This window comes from Vigna unguiculata, chromosome 1, assembly GCF_037176805.1.
Source record: "Vigna unguiculata cultivar grain cowpea cultivar isolate G323 ecotype 2 chromosome 1, ASM3717680v1, whole genome shotgun sequence".
Taxonomy (NCBI): Eukaryota; Viridiplantae; Streptophyta; class Magnoliopsida; order Fabales; family Fabaceae; genus Vigna; species Vigna unguiculata.
Window position 1 is genome coordinate 35,126,837 of NC_140792.1, and position 17,175 is coordinate 35,144,011.

Sequence of the window (17,175 nt, forward strand, 5' to 3'; positions counted from 1 at the left end):
TTATATATTATTTTAGTGCAATATAATTTTGATATTTAAAATAAGTATTTATTGTAAATGATAGTTATAACGTATAACTTGGCAGTAATTTTATTTTCAATACCTGAATTTTGAAATGGATTATAACTTACTTCATTAACCACTATATTTAAATCATCAATAGTATATTTATGTTATTATATTTTTTATAATATAATTGTCACATGGTTATATTGGTTGTTAAAGTATATTTTTTAATATTCGTTCCCATAAGACAATAGACACATAAAAAGGAGCACAAAGTCAAATGTGTGTGCTTTATTCTACTTTCAGTTTTGGTGCATCAGAAAGAGTTTACTTCTATAGTTGTTGCAAGTTATCTACCTCATTTATTTACCTATACTTTCTTTATTTAGTTAAACATTAAAAATATAAATTGCAACAGTTAATATTAAAAATCAAATTAATTTATACATATAGAGTTACATTAGTGATCACTTAAAATACACAAACGTCTGGTTTAAAAATATCAACCCAAAAGAAATTAATAACTATATTAATATTATGTTTGAAATATTTTATCACGAAAAATCTATCACATGCCTCATTAATTGTAAACTTAACCTAGACTTTCGTTAAGAAGTCAAGGTTTATTTATAAATAAACAAAGCAGTCTGTGCAAAGAACGGAAAAGACTCTTTAAATATGTTTGTCAAAATTTTCTGTAAAGATTTTTGACAAAGAAGCTTCTTTTTTTTGGAAGACTTCTTTAAAATTTTATTATTTAGTTTAGAGATAAATCGATTCAAATTAACCTTAAATTAGGTAGGTAGATAACTTTTTTATAGGTGTTGCTTATGAGTACAATACCAGCTAAAAAATTAAAAATAGCTTTTAGAAAATATATATAAAATAACACGTAAAAAATAATAAAAGAGTCTATTATACTAATTTTAATAAATAAATTTTGTATACATTTTTTAATTGTATTCTTTAGACATTATTAGTATCTGTCTCTATTCATAACCCATTAATGTTTTGACCTTTTTTTAATAATTTGGTGCCTGCTACGGTGACTCTTGAATGTTTTCCGTTTGTGAGTGGGCCAGCGTGAGTGGGCCAGCTTTTTGTCGGGAGTCCAAGATCTGCCCGAGACGGGCTTCAATTACCCAAAATAAATAATTAGAAAAGTTGAAATCGGTAACGGTAATTGGAAAGTGTAAATTGAACTGGTGTAGTCTCCGGGCGAAAGAAAGAGACAAAGTAAGAGTTGGAGGCAAAATAAAAAAATGAATGAACGGGTTGTTAAAACGGGGTTATCTGGGTACCTTGATGGGAGTGTTGTTCTTGGAAGGTACTGGTGTTAGTAAGTGTTTGGAAAAAAATAATAAACAATGAGGGAAGTGAGTTTGGTTCGCTGATCAAGTTTGAACAAACAAACAAAGCTCATAAGACCCAGGTAACTAACTAACTCCACCACACTGGTCAAACCAAAACCCTCTCTTCTCACAACACCCTTCACTCTCAGATCTCCCGTTCATAATCCAAACTCAAAAAACATCCTTTGCAAAACAATAACAATTGCAATGTCCCTTCCCTTCTATTTCTCCCTCTCTTTTATTTTCTCTCTTTCATTTATTCTTCCGCCTCCTTCTCTCGCCGCCAACGAAACCGTTCCGTGTCCATTGAACATCACCGTGCTCCGCGTGGTGGGCGGCGGCGCCCGTCCCTCCTTCGACTCCGGCACGCAGTGCCATTACATCCTGCAGGCCCTCCACCTCCTCCAGGCGGACTACCTCCGCCGCAGCAACCTCTTCGTGCCGCCGCTCAACGCCTCCGAGTCCTGCTGGGCCTCCTTCCAGTCCTTCATCAACGAGTTCGACCCGAGCATCGATATCCGCTCCTCCTGCGGACTCAAAACCGAGTGGATCTCCCAAGGCTGCATGAACATCACCACCAAACAGCAGTTCGAAGACACCGCCCCCACCGCCGCAATCCAGGCCGTCCAAGGCAACTGCAACCAGTCCCTCGAAAACAACGCCCCCTGCGCCCTCTGCACTACCAAACTCTCCAACCTTCTCTCCTACTTGACCGGCCCAACCGACGGGAACGTCTCCGATTGCCGAGCCTATACCTCCATCTACGCCGCCTCTCTCTCTGACCAATATGGCGCCACTGACCCCGGAACCGCCAAGTGCCTCTTCGGCCTCGATTTTTCCTCCCCCGGCTCCAGCGGTAAGCGCCGAACCATCATTATCGTGGTTTCCGTTTTCTGTTTTCTGGCTTTGCTTGTTTTCGCCGGGGTTTGGACTTACATTAGATGGAAGAAGAGGAACGAGTTTGCGGGAGGGAAGGGTGTTGGAACATCCGAACTTGGTTTGGGTTTGGGTTCTGGGTTGGATTCCATGAATCAGAGTACGACTTTGATTAGGTTCACTTTTGATGAGATTAGAAAGGCTACTAGGAACTTCTCCAGGGATAACATGATCGGGAGTGGGGGTTATGGGAACGTTTACAAAGGAATCTTGCTGGATGGTAGTCCCGTTGCTTTCAAAAGGTTCAAGAATTGTTCTGTTGCCGGGGATGCTAGCTTCACTCACGAAGTTGAGGTTATTGCGAGTGTTCGCCATGTGAATCTTGTTACCTTAAGAGGTTATTGTACTGCCACCACCAATTTAGAGGGGCACCAGAGGATTATCGTGACTGATTTGATGGAAAATGGGAGTCTTTATGATCATTTATTTGGTTCTTCCAAGAAGAATCTGAGTTGGCCTATTCGTCAAAAGATTGCTCTGGGGACCGCTAGAGGGTTGGCTTATTTGCATTATGGGGCTCAACCTTCCATCATTCACAGAGATATCAAAGCTAGTAACATTCTTCTGGACCATAAGTTTGAGGCGAAGGTGGCGGATTTCGGGTTGGCGAAGTTCAACCCAGAGGGAATGACGCATATGAGCACTAGAGTGGCTGGGACTATGGGGTATGTTGCTCCTGAGTATGCCTTGTATGGACAGTTGACAGAGAGAAGTGATGTGTTCAGTTATGGTGTTGTGCTTCTTGAGCTTTTGAGTGGGAAAAAGGCTCTTCAAACGAACGATGATGGCCAACCCTCTGCACTCACCGACTTTGCTTGGTCGTTGGTTAGAAACGGTAGTGCTCTGGATGTTGTTGAAGATGGCATTCCAGAGGCAGGTCCACCAGAAGTTCTTGAGAAGTATGTGTTGATTGCTGTGCTGTGTTCTCATCCACAGCTATACGCTAGACCGACAATGGACCAGGTTGTTAAAATGCTGGAGACAGATGAATCGGTTCCTTCGTTAATGGATAGGCCAATTCCTTTTATTGCTGGCAGGATTGACATTGAAAAATCTGCTCTCAGTAACTCGGGTCAGCTCTGCAGTCCAACCGGTTATCAAGCATATACATTACAAGGTCGACGCAGATCTATTTCCAAAGAAGAAGAAGAAAGTTCAGTGGCTGATACTGTTACCACAGAATGAAACTGTGGAAATTGGATTGTTTTCCTCTAGCTAGTGTAACCGCGTAGACATGATTTTTTTATACATTAAGATTTTAGATTGTATCTTCTTTTTTAACGTTTTTTGTTGTAAAGGGAAAAAGGTGTACAAAATTTGATTCTTTTTTGGTGTATGAAGGAATATAGACATTGCCCTTCCTCTTACCAAATTAGTAAAATATATATATAAAAAGAAAACTATTGAAGATTACTGAAGGCGCATTTAAGTTCTGGTTTGCTGTTGGTATTAGTGGATGTAATAGGAGTTACCATTGTTGTTAGTAATGGTTTCATTTCAGTAACTTTCATGTCAACTGTGGATGTCGTTCCCAGAAGCAGAATCTTACGCTTTATAAAATTAATGAAATAATAGCATAAGCTAACAAAATTGGATATTTTCTTCAAAAAGCTTTAAATTATGTAAGATGTGAAAATGGCAAATTATATTCATACATTATGTACCGACCGGTCAGACAACCAAGAACAGTGGACCTCGTGTTTAGACTAGACACAATTGAGTCATAATTTGATTGATAGTAAATAAAATCTTACAAATAGTACAAATAGAAAATTCCGGTAGGTAATTAATTACATTAATTACTGTATTTAGTATCCTTACATTCAAACTCTTAGGCTGTGTTCGTTTGAGAGTGTACCACTGTTTCAGTCGATTTGTGAGAGCGGATTTAGTTTTGGAACGTGTTCCATTTCAGTTATTTGAAGAGATATGGGAGCGACGATTTGAGGGATAGGTGTATTATTTCATCCCCTAAAAAATAAGAGGATAAACAGGTATATTTATTACTTTACGAAATTACCCTTCGCTTGTTTGTGAGGTGAGGTGATGGGGTTGATGTGTGGTGAGAGATGGCCGTGCGTTGAGGTGGTGGTGTGGTTGTTATGGAGGGATGGCGGTGCTGTGATGAGGGATGGCAGTGCTGTGTGAGTGTTGCAGTGCTATTATGGAGGGGATGAGGTGTGTTGTTATTATGAGAGGGGGGATGGGGGTGTGTTGTTGTTATGAGAGGGGATGGCACCGGTTACATAATCGGTGCCTTTGTTTTGTGAAGGACCGACACCGGTTACCACACTGGTGTCAATGATTTTATTTTATTTTTTTACTTTTTTTTAAACTTTTTTTCTTAACTTTTTTTAAAACTTTTTTTCTTAACTTTTTTCTTTATTTTTTTTTAACTTTATATAAAATTTTTTTAAAATTTAATTTTTTTTACTTTCTTTTAAAATTTAACTGTATAATTTTTTTTACATTCATAAATATTTAATTTTTTTATTTAAAATTTTATATAATTTTAATATTTTTTTAATTCGTATTAATTAATTATAATTATTTTTATAACATCAAATTATAAAATCATTCTCTTTTTTCATCAAGGGTATTTCGGTAACTTTCTAATTCTATCTATTTTTACAATTTATTTTATCTATCATATCAATCAAATCTTTCACTAACTTTCATAAAACTTATCTCCAAATCCACTCACTTTACCCTCTAAATCCACTCAAAAAAACACAAAAATCCATCCACCCAAATCTACACAAATTCATCTTCACACTCTCCCCCATATCCATCTCCCCAAAAGAACACACCCTTAGTTAAGCATCATATTGTCATGTACGGTTTGGTTTGGATTATTTACTAGTTTTTTTTCATTTGTTTTTCTGCTGTATTTTCAAAATATATTGATGGTCATTAATTTTAAAATTTTAAAACGTGTTAAAATTATTTTTAAAGTATCAATACAGTATGATTGTAATACTCAGCAGAGAATAACACAACAAAACTCAGTAAAAAAACTGAACTCGTCGTGTACATGTATTACTCAAACTTGGATTCTCTGTTGGTTTTTTATGTGTTGTTTCTTTATGTGCTTTCATAATACACTGATTACTACTAATTTTAACATTTTAAAATATATTAAAAAGATATTTAAAATACCAGTATAATATATTTTTAATATCCCGCAAAAGAAGAGAAAAAACCGATAAAAAATCTGAACTCGAATTACTCGAGAAGTTCAACACTAATTGGAACATACCTCAGAACGGTCAAATAAGAGATAGAGTAATATAAAGAGCAAACCCTGAGGAGTCAAGAGTGTCCGGTTGTGTAGAAACAATATTGATGTTTAACTGGATTATTCTGTGTTGATAAGTTGCCGAAGTGGCTTTTGTTTTATTGGACAAGGGAGCGTAAACACCCGACAACATAGCATAGCTGGCAATCAGACCAATATACTGATTCCGTTGTTTAAATATTAGGATTATAAGGTGGTGGTGGTGGTGACATAAATTAATGCATTCCTTTTTAGACAGCATGAGTGGAGTTTATAAAAGCTTCTTAATAAGTGGAGCTTTAGTTGGTATGATCTGGTTTAGTTGCCGATTACAACAAATTATTCAGGTGAGAGGGTACACAAATTGCATAACAAATTTTCTGTCATTGAGTCTTGCGTTTTGCCATAAAATTATAGTTTTAGTTTATTTAGAAGAGTGAGTTGTTCTTATATTCAGTTAAATTGTGACGTAATATAAATCAATTTAAAATAAGTTTACTTTTTAATTGGTTTCTTTATATATCATCTAAAAGTAGAGGCAAACTTTTCCCCTACACAGTCATCTAGAATCTGTTGCATTTGCATCCTTTTTGTAATTAATCCCAAGCAAATTTGTAGAAGGAGATTTGTGGTTCAAACTCTAACGTCAAAATTACATTCATATATTAAAAATTCCTATAAACGCATAGTATTTAACATTGTCTTTGTCTTATCTTGTAATATCACGCGCTCCAAGTAATATCACCGTATTAACACAATACTTAATACCGTAATTTACTAAATTTCCTCAAACATTCTAAAAAAAATATAATGAGTCGTTGTTATGTTAGAGATGACAAATAAATGGAAAATCTCTGTATTGACCGGATATGAATATAAGTATGGAGAATCCCAATTTTTTTAATTGAGCATGAGGATAAGTATGTGGATGTACATATTCCCACCATAATATTCGTCCCCGCCATTTTTATGTTTCACATTTGAATATTTTTATTATTTTTTAATATTTATTTATTGTATATTTTTTTTCTTTTACATGAAAATGTTTAATACTCTCAATTTGAGTGTCTAATAACAAAACTTTTCATTTACTAGGTAATATAAAAATATATTTTTTATTTATTATTATTCACTTTTATTTCATTTGAGAACTCTTTTATTTCGCTAAAACAATTTTCGTTATCAAGTATATATGTTGATATTTGAAAAATTTTCTTAGATCTTTAAGATATTTTTTATCTTATCCAACATATATTTGATATATTTTAAGACACACATTTGTTAATTTTTTAATATTTTTATTTGTTGTTTATTTTCATCATGTAGAATATTATTTTGATATATTTTATCTAATTATTTTTTATTTTCTAATTCATTATCAATCATACTGTAGTTTTTTTCACTATAATTATATAAATAACTTTTATTTACTACAATATAAAAATTTAATTGAATTGTCATGAATATTTTTTATCATCATCCAACATATATTTGATTAAAAGATACAAGATTTATATCAAAATTTTATTATTATGTTTTTTTTTTTGCGTTATTTTGATCAAGTGATATTAGAATTTTTATTAGTGTATAAAAAAGAGGTTCATTAAAATTTAAAAAATTTAAGTAAAGAAACATTTAAAATATATTTTAATTTGAATATTTGTTTTCCTTTCATATTTTTTTAAAAATAGTTTTAAATTTTATCAACTAGGTTTTATTAATGTTTGCAAATTTAATAAATGTTTTGATTATCATGAAATTTTATTTGGTATTCTAATCTAAAATGTAAACAATTATAATTTATTTCAAAGTATTTGATATTGAAAAAACAATCATCCACCAAATATTGAATATTTGATAATATTATGTTTCGTTTACCGTAATTTTTTATTATTTTATAAAAACTAATTAAAATTAATATTGAAGTAATAAAATAACGAGTACGGTATGGATACGAGATTATTTTCATTATCCGGTAAAAATAAAAATGAGACAAAAATTTAAAATCTATCAAATTTAGATACAAAAATAAAGATAATTTATTTTACGAAAATAGATATGGAACAGCGGAAACCAACTATCCCGTTTTTCATACCTATAGTGTATATTACGCATTATGTTTAAAAGAATTTGTCCTATCACTCTTCAGCATTCGCATAAAAGATATTAGCAACTTATTTATACTGGCAAGGATTTTTGAATACTTGCACATATTTCAAAATAATTATTTAAACAATAAATTTAAATAAAAAAATTGATCTCAAAATATAATTTAAATAACATTGAATAAGAAATTATTTATGTAAATGAATTTATTCTTTCTAGAAGATAAATTTAAATAAGGTGTATGACCAAATATACGTTTTAAAAAGTAATTATATGTTAAAACAACTTTAATTTTATAAGTTTACACAAAAAAACTGATAAGTTTATAATATATATATATATATATATATATATATATCTCACAAAACATTTACTTAAATAAAAATAAAAATATCATTTCATCAAATAATATCCATAATATATACCTCTTAATTAATAATATCATATATAAAAAAATTAACTATAAAGATAACATCTCAATATAAACATAAATCTACAAAATTAAAGTTTGAATATTTTTTATCGTAAATGTTCCACTTACCAATCACTTTATTCTTGGTCATGTGAACTTTTTATAATATCAAAATAAATAAAAAGTAATATATGTAAGTTAGTATCATGATATCTATACTCACAATAAACTAACAAATAAGTTTATTTTTGATCATGTAATCTTTTTAATATTATTCAAATAAATAAAAAATAACGTATGTGAGTTAGATATCATGATATCTATACTCACAATTAACTAACAAATAAGTAGTTAATTAATTATACTTACTTTTTTTTATTAATTTAACCAAAATAAATCTATTTTGTATCTGTTGAGGATTTTATTTACAAATATTCACCAACATGAAATGTCATTCCTTTAAAAAATTAAATGATATTGTTAGTATAAATCCAATTAAAAATGAATGAAGTGGGTTGGATACATTATATTCATACTCCAAATTAATAAATGGGTAATTAAAATGTTCATAATTGTATGTTTTTTATTAAATATATTTATTTTGTATCATAGAAGATTTTTACCCTCTTCATATCTTTCTTGACGTGTGTATATCTTTACAGACTGACGAATAGTGGTGTGACTAACCATATAGTGTAGACATTTATTAGGCTTAGCTGTTAACAATTTCTTTCTTACAATTTATATATATATATATATATATATATATATATATATATATATATATATATATATATATATATATATATATATATATATATGAAGTACAACAAGATTTAGGCTTTATTTAGATAGAGAGATGGATTTAGGAATAAGTGTGAAGATATATTTGTGTAAATTTGTGTAGATTTGTATTTGTGTTATTTTGTGTGGATTTAGAGAATAAAGTGAATGAATTTGAAGATAAATTTTAGAAAATTAGTGAATAATTTGAATGATTGATAGATAAAATAAAAAGTTATAATAGATAAAATTTCAAAATTAATAAAATGACCTTGATAGAAAAAATTATAAAATAATTTTTAGATTAGTTAAAAATATTAAATTTTAAAAAAATATTATTTAATAAATTTTAATAAAAAAAATAATAAATAGTAAATTATATTAAATTGTTATTATTATTTTCATAATAATTTTTATTATATTTAATTACTATATATATACATATACATATACATTATTTATTATTATTACTTTTATTAATTATTAATTATTATTATTATTAATTATAAATATATATCATTAACTTTAATAATTATATATATATATATATATATATATATATATATATATATATATATATATATATATATATATATATATATATATATATATATATATATATATATATATATATATATATATATATATATATATATATGATGTATGAGGATATTTATTATACATATATGTAAATCTAAGCTGTTTTAATAAGATAGAAAAAGTGATCCTTCACTCAAATATCTGTATTTTCTTTCTTACAAATCTATATATACGTAACACAATTAATTCTTGAAATTCATCCTCTCAAGAATAATTGTTTTACAAGGATCGCTTACAGAGCGTTAAGAAGAGAAGGGGAGAAAGGATTTCTGAAGTTTGGTGGTGGATTACTACAGCGAACATTGCAAATTGGGAAGAAAGAGAGTAGAAGAAAGACTTTCTTTCGAGGAGAAGAGAAGGAAGAAGAATCTGAAACTTTGAAACGCACGTTTGAAGGGCTCCTACAATGGTAATTTTGATGAGAGAAAATAACTCTTTTACGTTTCTTTCTTGTTCCTTCATCTAGTTTTATGTCAAATAAACATTTTGGTGTTAATCACATATTTTTGGAATTCTGAAATATATTCTATTACTGAAATCCTAACAGGACTGCTTAAAGGATGTTTCTGTTTGTCACCATGAAATGAGAAAACCTAAAGTTCAAGATTCTTTGTATTGGGGAAAGCGAAAGAGTGACCAAAACGTGGTAGCTGAGGGTGGTGGGCTAAATAAGTTTTCTAATGATGGAAACTTTATGCAAGATTTCGTTAACAAGTGCAAATCAATTGGCAGCCAAGGCTATACAACTTCGTTTGAAGGGAAAACATGAAGAAGCTGAAAAACTGATGAGAATGCAAAACAAGGAGTATAGCGTTTCCACTCAGGCTTATGATGAGCATGATTTTGAGGATGGTCCGAGCAGAAAGAGTAGAAAGAAGAACGTGGGTGATGATAGTAAGACCCAAAAAAAGACTAATCGGTTCTTGGCTCAGCAAGAACGCTGCCTCTTTTGTTTAGAAAATCCAAATCGTCCTATGCATCTTGTTGTTTCAATCGCAAATTTCACATATCTTATGTTGCCACAGTGGCAGCCCGTGGTTCCTGGTCATTGCTGCATCTTGCCAATTCAGGTGACTTTTTAGTTTCTGCTAATGTCGATTTGAAACCTCATTATCTTATTTTTATGGAATTTTAACCTTATTACTTTGTCTTTTCCTTTTATGTGACAGCATGAATCTGCTACGAGAACCGTACACGAAAATGTGTGGACAGAAATTAAAAATTTTAAAAAGTGCCTAGTTATGATGTTCGCGAAGCAAGGGAAGGAGGTAGTGTTTATTGAGACGGTGATGGGATTGGCCCAGCAACGAAGGCATTGTATGGTTGAGTGCATCCCTTTACCCCAAGATATTGCCAAAGAGGCTCCTTTGTACTTTAAAAAGGTGAGTAGCAAAACATTATTTTCTTGTGTAGACCTGATTATTTATTTGTTTTTAAGCTTCTAGTACCTACATTTTAAAAATTTAAACACTTCAATTTGGGTTTATGACAGGCTATTGATGAAGCTGAAGATGAGTGGAGTCAGCACAATGCCAAGAAACTGATTGATACAAGTGAGAAGGGATTGCATAATTCAATTCCAATGCACTTCCCATATTTTCACGTTGAATTTGGTGTAAAGAAGGGTTTTGTTCATGTTATCGACGACGAGAAAGAATTTAACAGCAGGCTTGGGTTGAGTGTGGTAAGAGGCATGCTACACTTGACAGAGGAGGACATGTGTAGGCGACGACGCTACAAGGCTATGGAGGTACAAAAGCAAGAAGTTGCAAGTTTTTTCAAAGAGTGGAAACATTTTGATTGGACAAAACAGCTTCAAGACCGTTTCTAATCAACATTGTTTATTCGTTCTTGTTTTGTTCCTTTTCTTTATATAACTATATTCTCATAAACAATTTTTTATGTTTGATTCAGGGTAGTTCTAATATGTATCAGAAAATATCATTAATACTAAACACAATTTAACCTTTTTAAATTTTTTTCATCTTTATCAATGATGGATTAGAACTTGTTCTGATCTCTCAACGTCTCGATCTCAAGAATTATACCACCTAAAATAGTCCGATGCAAGTGACATTCTATCCGATCCGAAGAACATATTCTAATTCATTAATGGCATTATAAAATATATTAAATATACATTAAAACAAATATTAAATATGCATCATAGGCGGACAACATATATTTCTGAAGAAAAAGTAAATTTTAGACGTCATGAAATTTAACAAAAAAAAGAAAACTTATTTACAGTACAACACAGATACCTTTTACTATTAATTAAGTTTAGTATAATGGTCCGTTTTGTAATTAAATAAGAACGGCTCTATCACTACAAGATAATTAACTTTTAGCGTCAATTATTTATTGACAGTTATATTATTTTTTTTTAAAATTATATAACGCTTCTAGTCGGCTTAAAATCATCCCTATATTCTAAACTGAACTTTAAAATTATTATTATTTATAATTGTTCTGGTGTGCAAATTCATATACAATTCGCTACCAGACAAATTTCTAGATTTTCTCACTCTCTTTTTCTCTCTTCACTCACGTTTCCTTCGTCATCTCTTTCTGTCTCTTTATACCCCTTCTAATAACTTCCAATCCCGACTGATAAGGAACTGTCTATCTTTTGGCGTTTATTTAGGGAACTACCCAAGTAACCGTCTGTGCATTTCGCATAATCTCTGGATTCGAGCCTAGATTTGGGGAACTACTTCTTGTCTTTCAGGACCACGACATAGTGGGCCTGTTGGGCCTAAAACTCTACTCTAACCCATGACTGAGAGAGAGAGAGATATCCAACTTCGTCCTTCGAGCTAATGATTACACCCAAAGCTAGGTCGGAGTCCGAGCTAATCCTATCCTAGTACACAACGAAACTAGGTCAGAGTCCGAGCTAGTCCTATCCCAGTACACAGCAGAGCTAGGTCGGAGTCCGAACTAGTCCTATTCCAGTACACAGCCCTCCGACCCTTCGTCGAGCTTGCTAGGCTAAGGGTCGCATCCTGTACTTTGATTAGACATCCCTGACAGTATTTATTACCCTGTACCTAACCGCTACACGTGTCAATCATCGACTAGATGGGGTTTTTAAATCTTGTGGTCCTCCTTAAATCCAAAAAGTAACCGTTTCAAACCTTTTATCTTCTAACATATTCATTTCTCGTGCCAAAAACCTCTTCAAGCGGGATTTTGTTCTTCTAACCAGTCTTTGCGCATTTTCTGTCTTCTTCCAGGTATTCCTTTGTTTCTCTCTTCTCTTCTGTTCATCAGTATAGTTTGCATTGCCTTTATCTTTGATTTATTCTGGGATTGCATTTGATAAGCAAAAAACCTTGCAAGTTGTGGCACATCTCCCGTATTTTCCTTAGTGATTTGGCTAGGGTTTCTGTTTTCATAGTCCTCACCCAAAGAAATGGAGTTGAGTTTGCTTCCCCCAAATTCACTGCCTTGTTTGTTTCAGTTTTGGCCTGTTTTTCCTGTTTCAGATTTGGCCTTCCGCTTTTCTCCTCGCATTTGTTTTCTGGGCGAAAGTTTTTAAGGGTTTTAGGTTTTGAGATGACTTCTTATGATTCACAATATCCCTGGGCTTCTTTGAGTTTGAAGAGGGAATGTACTAATTTATGTACAACCAAAAGGATTAAGGCCTTTAGGGATGGGCAAGCATTGTGTAAAGATGACGAGAAGGATGTGATTGAAGGGATTTGTGAACTGGATGAACCTGTATGTAGAGATGGCACCCTTCCGCCTGTCCAAAGATTCACCTTTGTTTATGCTACCCTTTTCGAGAGGCTTGGATTCCGATTACCCTTTAGCGAGTTTGAAAAGGATTTGCTAACTATGTTAAATGTCGCTCCTGCACAACTACACCCGAACAGCTGGGGCTTTGTCCGAGCTTTCCAAATTTTGTGTGCTGGCTTAGATATCAACCCTACCATTCCTATGTTCCTCTATTTTTTTTAGTTAAAACAGAGCTCTCCTAAACAATTTTGGACTTCCTTGAATAGCGTCAGTGGTCATGGTCTCTTCACCCTGTTTCAATCCTCGTACAAAGGTGGTAAGGGTGCTTTTCTGAAAATTCTTACTCTTGAGCATAATACTGCCTTACTGGAGGGGTTTCCCTTGTACTGGACTAGGCTTCCTACTCCACAAGGTGTTCGCCAAATGGAGGAACTAACACTGACTGAGAGGGAGGGTTGTGCTAGATTAGAGGGTTTAGAGGTCATCTTTGATATTCGTAAAATACTAGACCTTGAGTATCGCAAAGTAGACCCAAAGTTATTCATCGGTATACGCCCAACCATGCACTCTAAATTTCAAATTGTCTTTTTATGTTTAACACTGATCTTTACCTTGTCTGATTTTATCAGAACGCCAGATGCCCTATCACAAAGGGAATTGCTTCGCAGAATCAAACAACAAGAATCAAACAAGGTCGGGGCGAGCTCGAGGACAAAGGATTCCTCCTTGAAAGCCATAGCTTTAGAGAGCGAACAAGAAACCACACAGAGTGACCCTAAGTCTAAAAGAAAGAGAACCGATCCTCTGATCTCGGAGACTTCGGATTCCACGGATAACATCCCGCTTAGTGCTTTAAGCTTTAAAAAGAGTTTTTGGGATGAGAAATTTACTCACCTGGCATATGGTCGAGCTAACAATTATTTTCCGATTGATGATAAATTGCTTTCAGGTCGTCAGCTTTCTTCGGTCCAAGAAGGACTTCTTCGTAGCATCCATCAAGTTGAAGCCTCTTCGTTGTTCCTCGTAGGTCGTCTTGAGGCATCTGAGCGGAAAGAATCGAAAGCTGTATCTGATTTAGTTGCTGCCAACAAAGAGATCGAGCAACTCCGAGTTGACTTGGTGAACTTTGCGAAGGTAAAGAAAGCTCTTGAAGACAAGGAGACTGAGCTGTCCACTTTAAAAGTTGAAATGGATGAGTTGAAACCAAAGGCTGAAGGTTTATCTGCTCGGTGCCAAGCGTTAGAGGGCGAAAAAGAAGAACTTACTGATCAGTTATGCTCGACCTTGAAGGAAGGGTTCCAACTCGCTCTAGATCAAGTGAAGATACTCCATCCTGATATTGACATATCTTCAGCTGATATCACTAAAGAAATAGTGGATGGCCAACTGATTGAACTTAGTTAGATTTTTGGGGAGTTTTAGCCTCCTTCGTTGTAGGATTTCTTATTTGACCTTTTGTGTATGGATGATGTATACTTTCGATCACGTTGTTATTTTCTTATGTTTTGAAAACCTCCAGTGTGATCCTCATTTAGAGATAATAATTTTCGTGGTATGTCACAACTAAAAAACTTAAGATTTCCACATTAAGACTCGAACTTCATAGTAAGATTGAATCGCGTAAGTCCTCATCGTGTAGTGACATAAACTTAGCTCGTAGCCAAGTCGGATCAAGTAAGTCCTCAGCGTGCTAAGGTTTTACATCTACCTCACAACTAGGTCGGACCGAGTTAGCCCTCAGCGTGCTGAGGTTTTATATCTAGCTCGTAGCTAGGTCGGACTGAGTTAGCCCTCAGCGTGCTGAGGTTTTATATCTAGCTCGTAGCTAGGTCGAACCGAGTTAGCCCTTAGCATGCTGAGGTTTTATATCTAGCTTGTAGCTAGGTCGGACCGAGTTAGCCCTCAGCGTGCTGAGGTTTTATATCTAACTCGTAGCTAGGTCAGATCGAATTTAGAAAAAACAAAAAGGAAAAAGTTTATACAAAATTTTAACACCCACCTCGTTAAAAAACCCTCTGATGAGGTAGGGAAAAAGAGTGTGGGGTTCTTATTTGAAAAAAAGAATCTGACGATTTACAAGACGAAATTGAAAAAATAAGAAATGCTAACTAACTAAAATAGAAGCGCAGGTTCGCAGTGTTCCATGTCCTAGGTATGGTGGTTCCATCCAACTTTTCTACTATGTATGCTCCCCCAGGTAGGACTTCTTTGACTCGAAAAGGTCCGATCCACTTAGGTGACAGCTTGTGTTCGACCTCAGTCAGGTGTGCTCTTCTCAAGACTAAATCATTAACTTTGAAGTCCCGAGGAATTACCTTGGTTCGATATCTCCGCTCTACACGCTATTTCGTAGCTTCTCCGGTAATCCTTGCTAGCTCTCGGACTTCTTCTAAGGTGTCCAAATTGGCCCGGTCTCCTTGTTCATTTGACTCTAATGTCAGTTCTCTTCTGTTTTCTGCTGGGTTCCCGATCTCAATTGGCAGCAGTGCATCTGTTCCATATACCAGGCTAAACGGGGTCTCGTGGGTAGTTGATTACGGTGATCTCCTTGGGCCAAGGTGATCTACTTGCCAATACCCTTCTCTTAAGAGCTTTGAGTATCACCTTGTTGGCCGCCTCAGCCTGCCCATTAGTCTGTGGATGCTCTATGGAAGAAAAACATTGGGTTATCGCTAGCTGCTGGCATGTGCGTCGTACTTGAGAGCTAGAGAATTGAGTTCCGTTGTCGGATATGAGACGACGAGGTACACCAAATCGACATACGATGTTCTTCCATATAAATTTTTCCACTCTAGGTGCCGCTATGGTGGCCACCGGTTCTGCCTCTATCCATTTCGTCAAGTATTCTACTACTACAATGAGGTATTTTAGTTGACATTTCGCTAGTGGGAAGGGTCCAAGGATATCTATCCCCCATGTATGGAAAGGCCAGGGAGCATGTATGGAATGTAGTACTTCCGGAGGAGCTCGATGGACATCTCCCTATCTTTGGCATGGATCACAATGCTTGACGTGTTCTATGCAATCTCTCTTCATAGTGGCCAAAAGTAACCGGCTCTTAGGATTCTCAGCAATAAGGCTCGCCCTCCAATATGGCTGTCGTAAATCCCTTCATGTAGCTCCGACATGATCCTTCGAGATTCTGCATTCTCCACACATGTTAATATTGGCCTTTGAACCCAAAACGAAAAAGATGTCCATCCACGAGGGTGTAACGAGATGAACTTCTCTTCACGCGTTGAGCTTCATTTGAGTTAACAAGCAGGGTTCCATCAGCTGTGTAGGATCTGATAGGATTTATCCATGATTCGGACTGAGAAGCTCTGTCTAGACTCATTACTCTGATTTCACTGGATGAATCTACTCTAGGCGAGGTTAGTGTTTCCTTAATCACCGACCTGTGCTGGCCAAGTTTAGTGAAACTGGCGAGTTTGGACAATAGGTCTGCTATGCTATTGTCTTGGCGGGGAACGTGATCCAGACGAAACGTCTCAAAAGCCTTTGCTAACAATTTTACGTAGTCCAAGTACTTGGCTAATTGTGGATCTTTTGTCGAGAATTCTCTGTTAAATTGACCTGTGACTAATAGTGAGTCACTTCGAGCTGATAACCTTTTCGCTCCGATCTCCTTGGCTAACAACATGCCCGCGATTATAGCTTCATATTCGGCCTGGTTATTATTGGCTTTGAAGGAGAACCTCAGGGACTGTTCAATCAGGACTCCACCTGGTCCCTCGAGGACGACTCCAGCCCGCTTCCCTTTTGATTAGATGCATCGTCTACGGATAGGATCCACTCGGACGAGGTTGAGTTGATGGGAACTTCATCCGAGTTTGATGGTGTAGGTAAAGTGAGTTCAGCCAGGAAATCAACCAACGCTTGAGCTTTGATCGGTCCTCGCAGCTCGTAGGTTATGTCGTATTTCACCAGCTCTATGACCCACTTCACTAAACGCCCCG

General features: G+C 34.6%; 1 protein-coding gene and 1 pseudogene across 1 annotated transcript; both read left to right on the forward strand.

The window, feature by feature from the left end:
• Positions 1-1,244: 1,244 nt before the first annotated feature.
• On the forward strand, positions 1,245-3,707 carry LOC114192515 (putative LRR receptor-like serine/threonine-protein kinase RKF3 pseudogene; annotated as a pseudogene).
• Positions 3,708-9,595: 5,888 nt separating this feature from the next.
• Positions 9,596-11,447, forward strand: LOC114194169 (uncharacterized). Its single transcript, XM_028084621.2, has 4 exons — positions 9,596-9,881; positions 10,020-10,542; positions 10,642-10,854; positions 10,965-11,447. Exons 2-4 carry the CDS (start codon positions 10,153-10,155, stop codon positions 11,301-11,303), a joined length of 942 nt encoding a protein of 313 aa, XP_027940422.1. The 5' UTR covers positions 9,596-9,881; positions 10,020-10,152; the 3' UTR covers positions 11,304-11,447.
• Positions 11,448-17,175: the final 5,728 nt, after the last annotated feature.

Bases quoted from the DNA above. Each gene is read 5' to 3' on its own strand.
- LOC114194169 (XM_028084621.2), top strand. From the start codon at position 10,153: ATGATGGAAACTTTATGCAAGATTTCGTTAACAAGTGCAAATCAATTG. The intron at 10,543-10,641 runs GTGACTTTTTAG...TTTATGTGACAG, and splicing joins GCTGCATCTTGCCAATTCAG to CATGAATCTGCTACGAGAAC. The intron at 10,855-10,964 runs GTGAGTAGCAAA...GGTTTATGACAG, and splicing joins CTCCTTTGTACTTTAAAAAG to GCTATTGATGAAGCTGAAGA.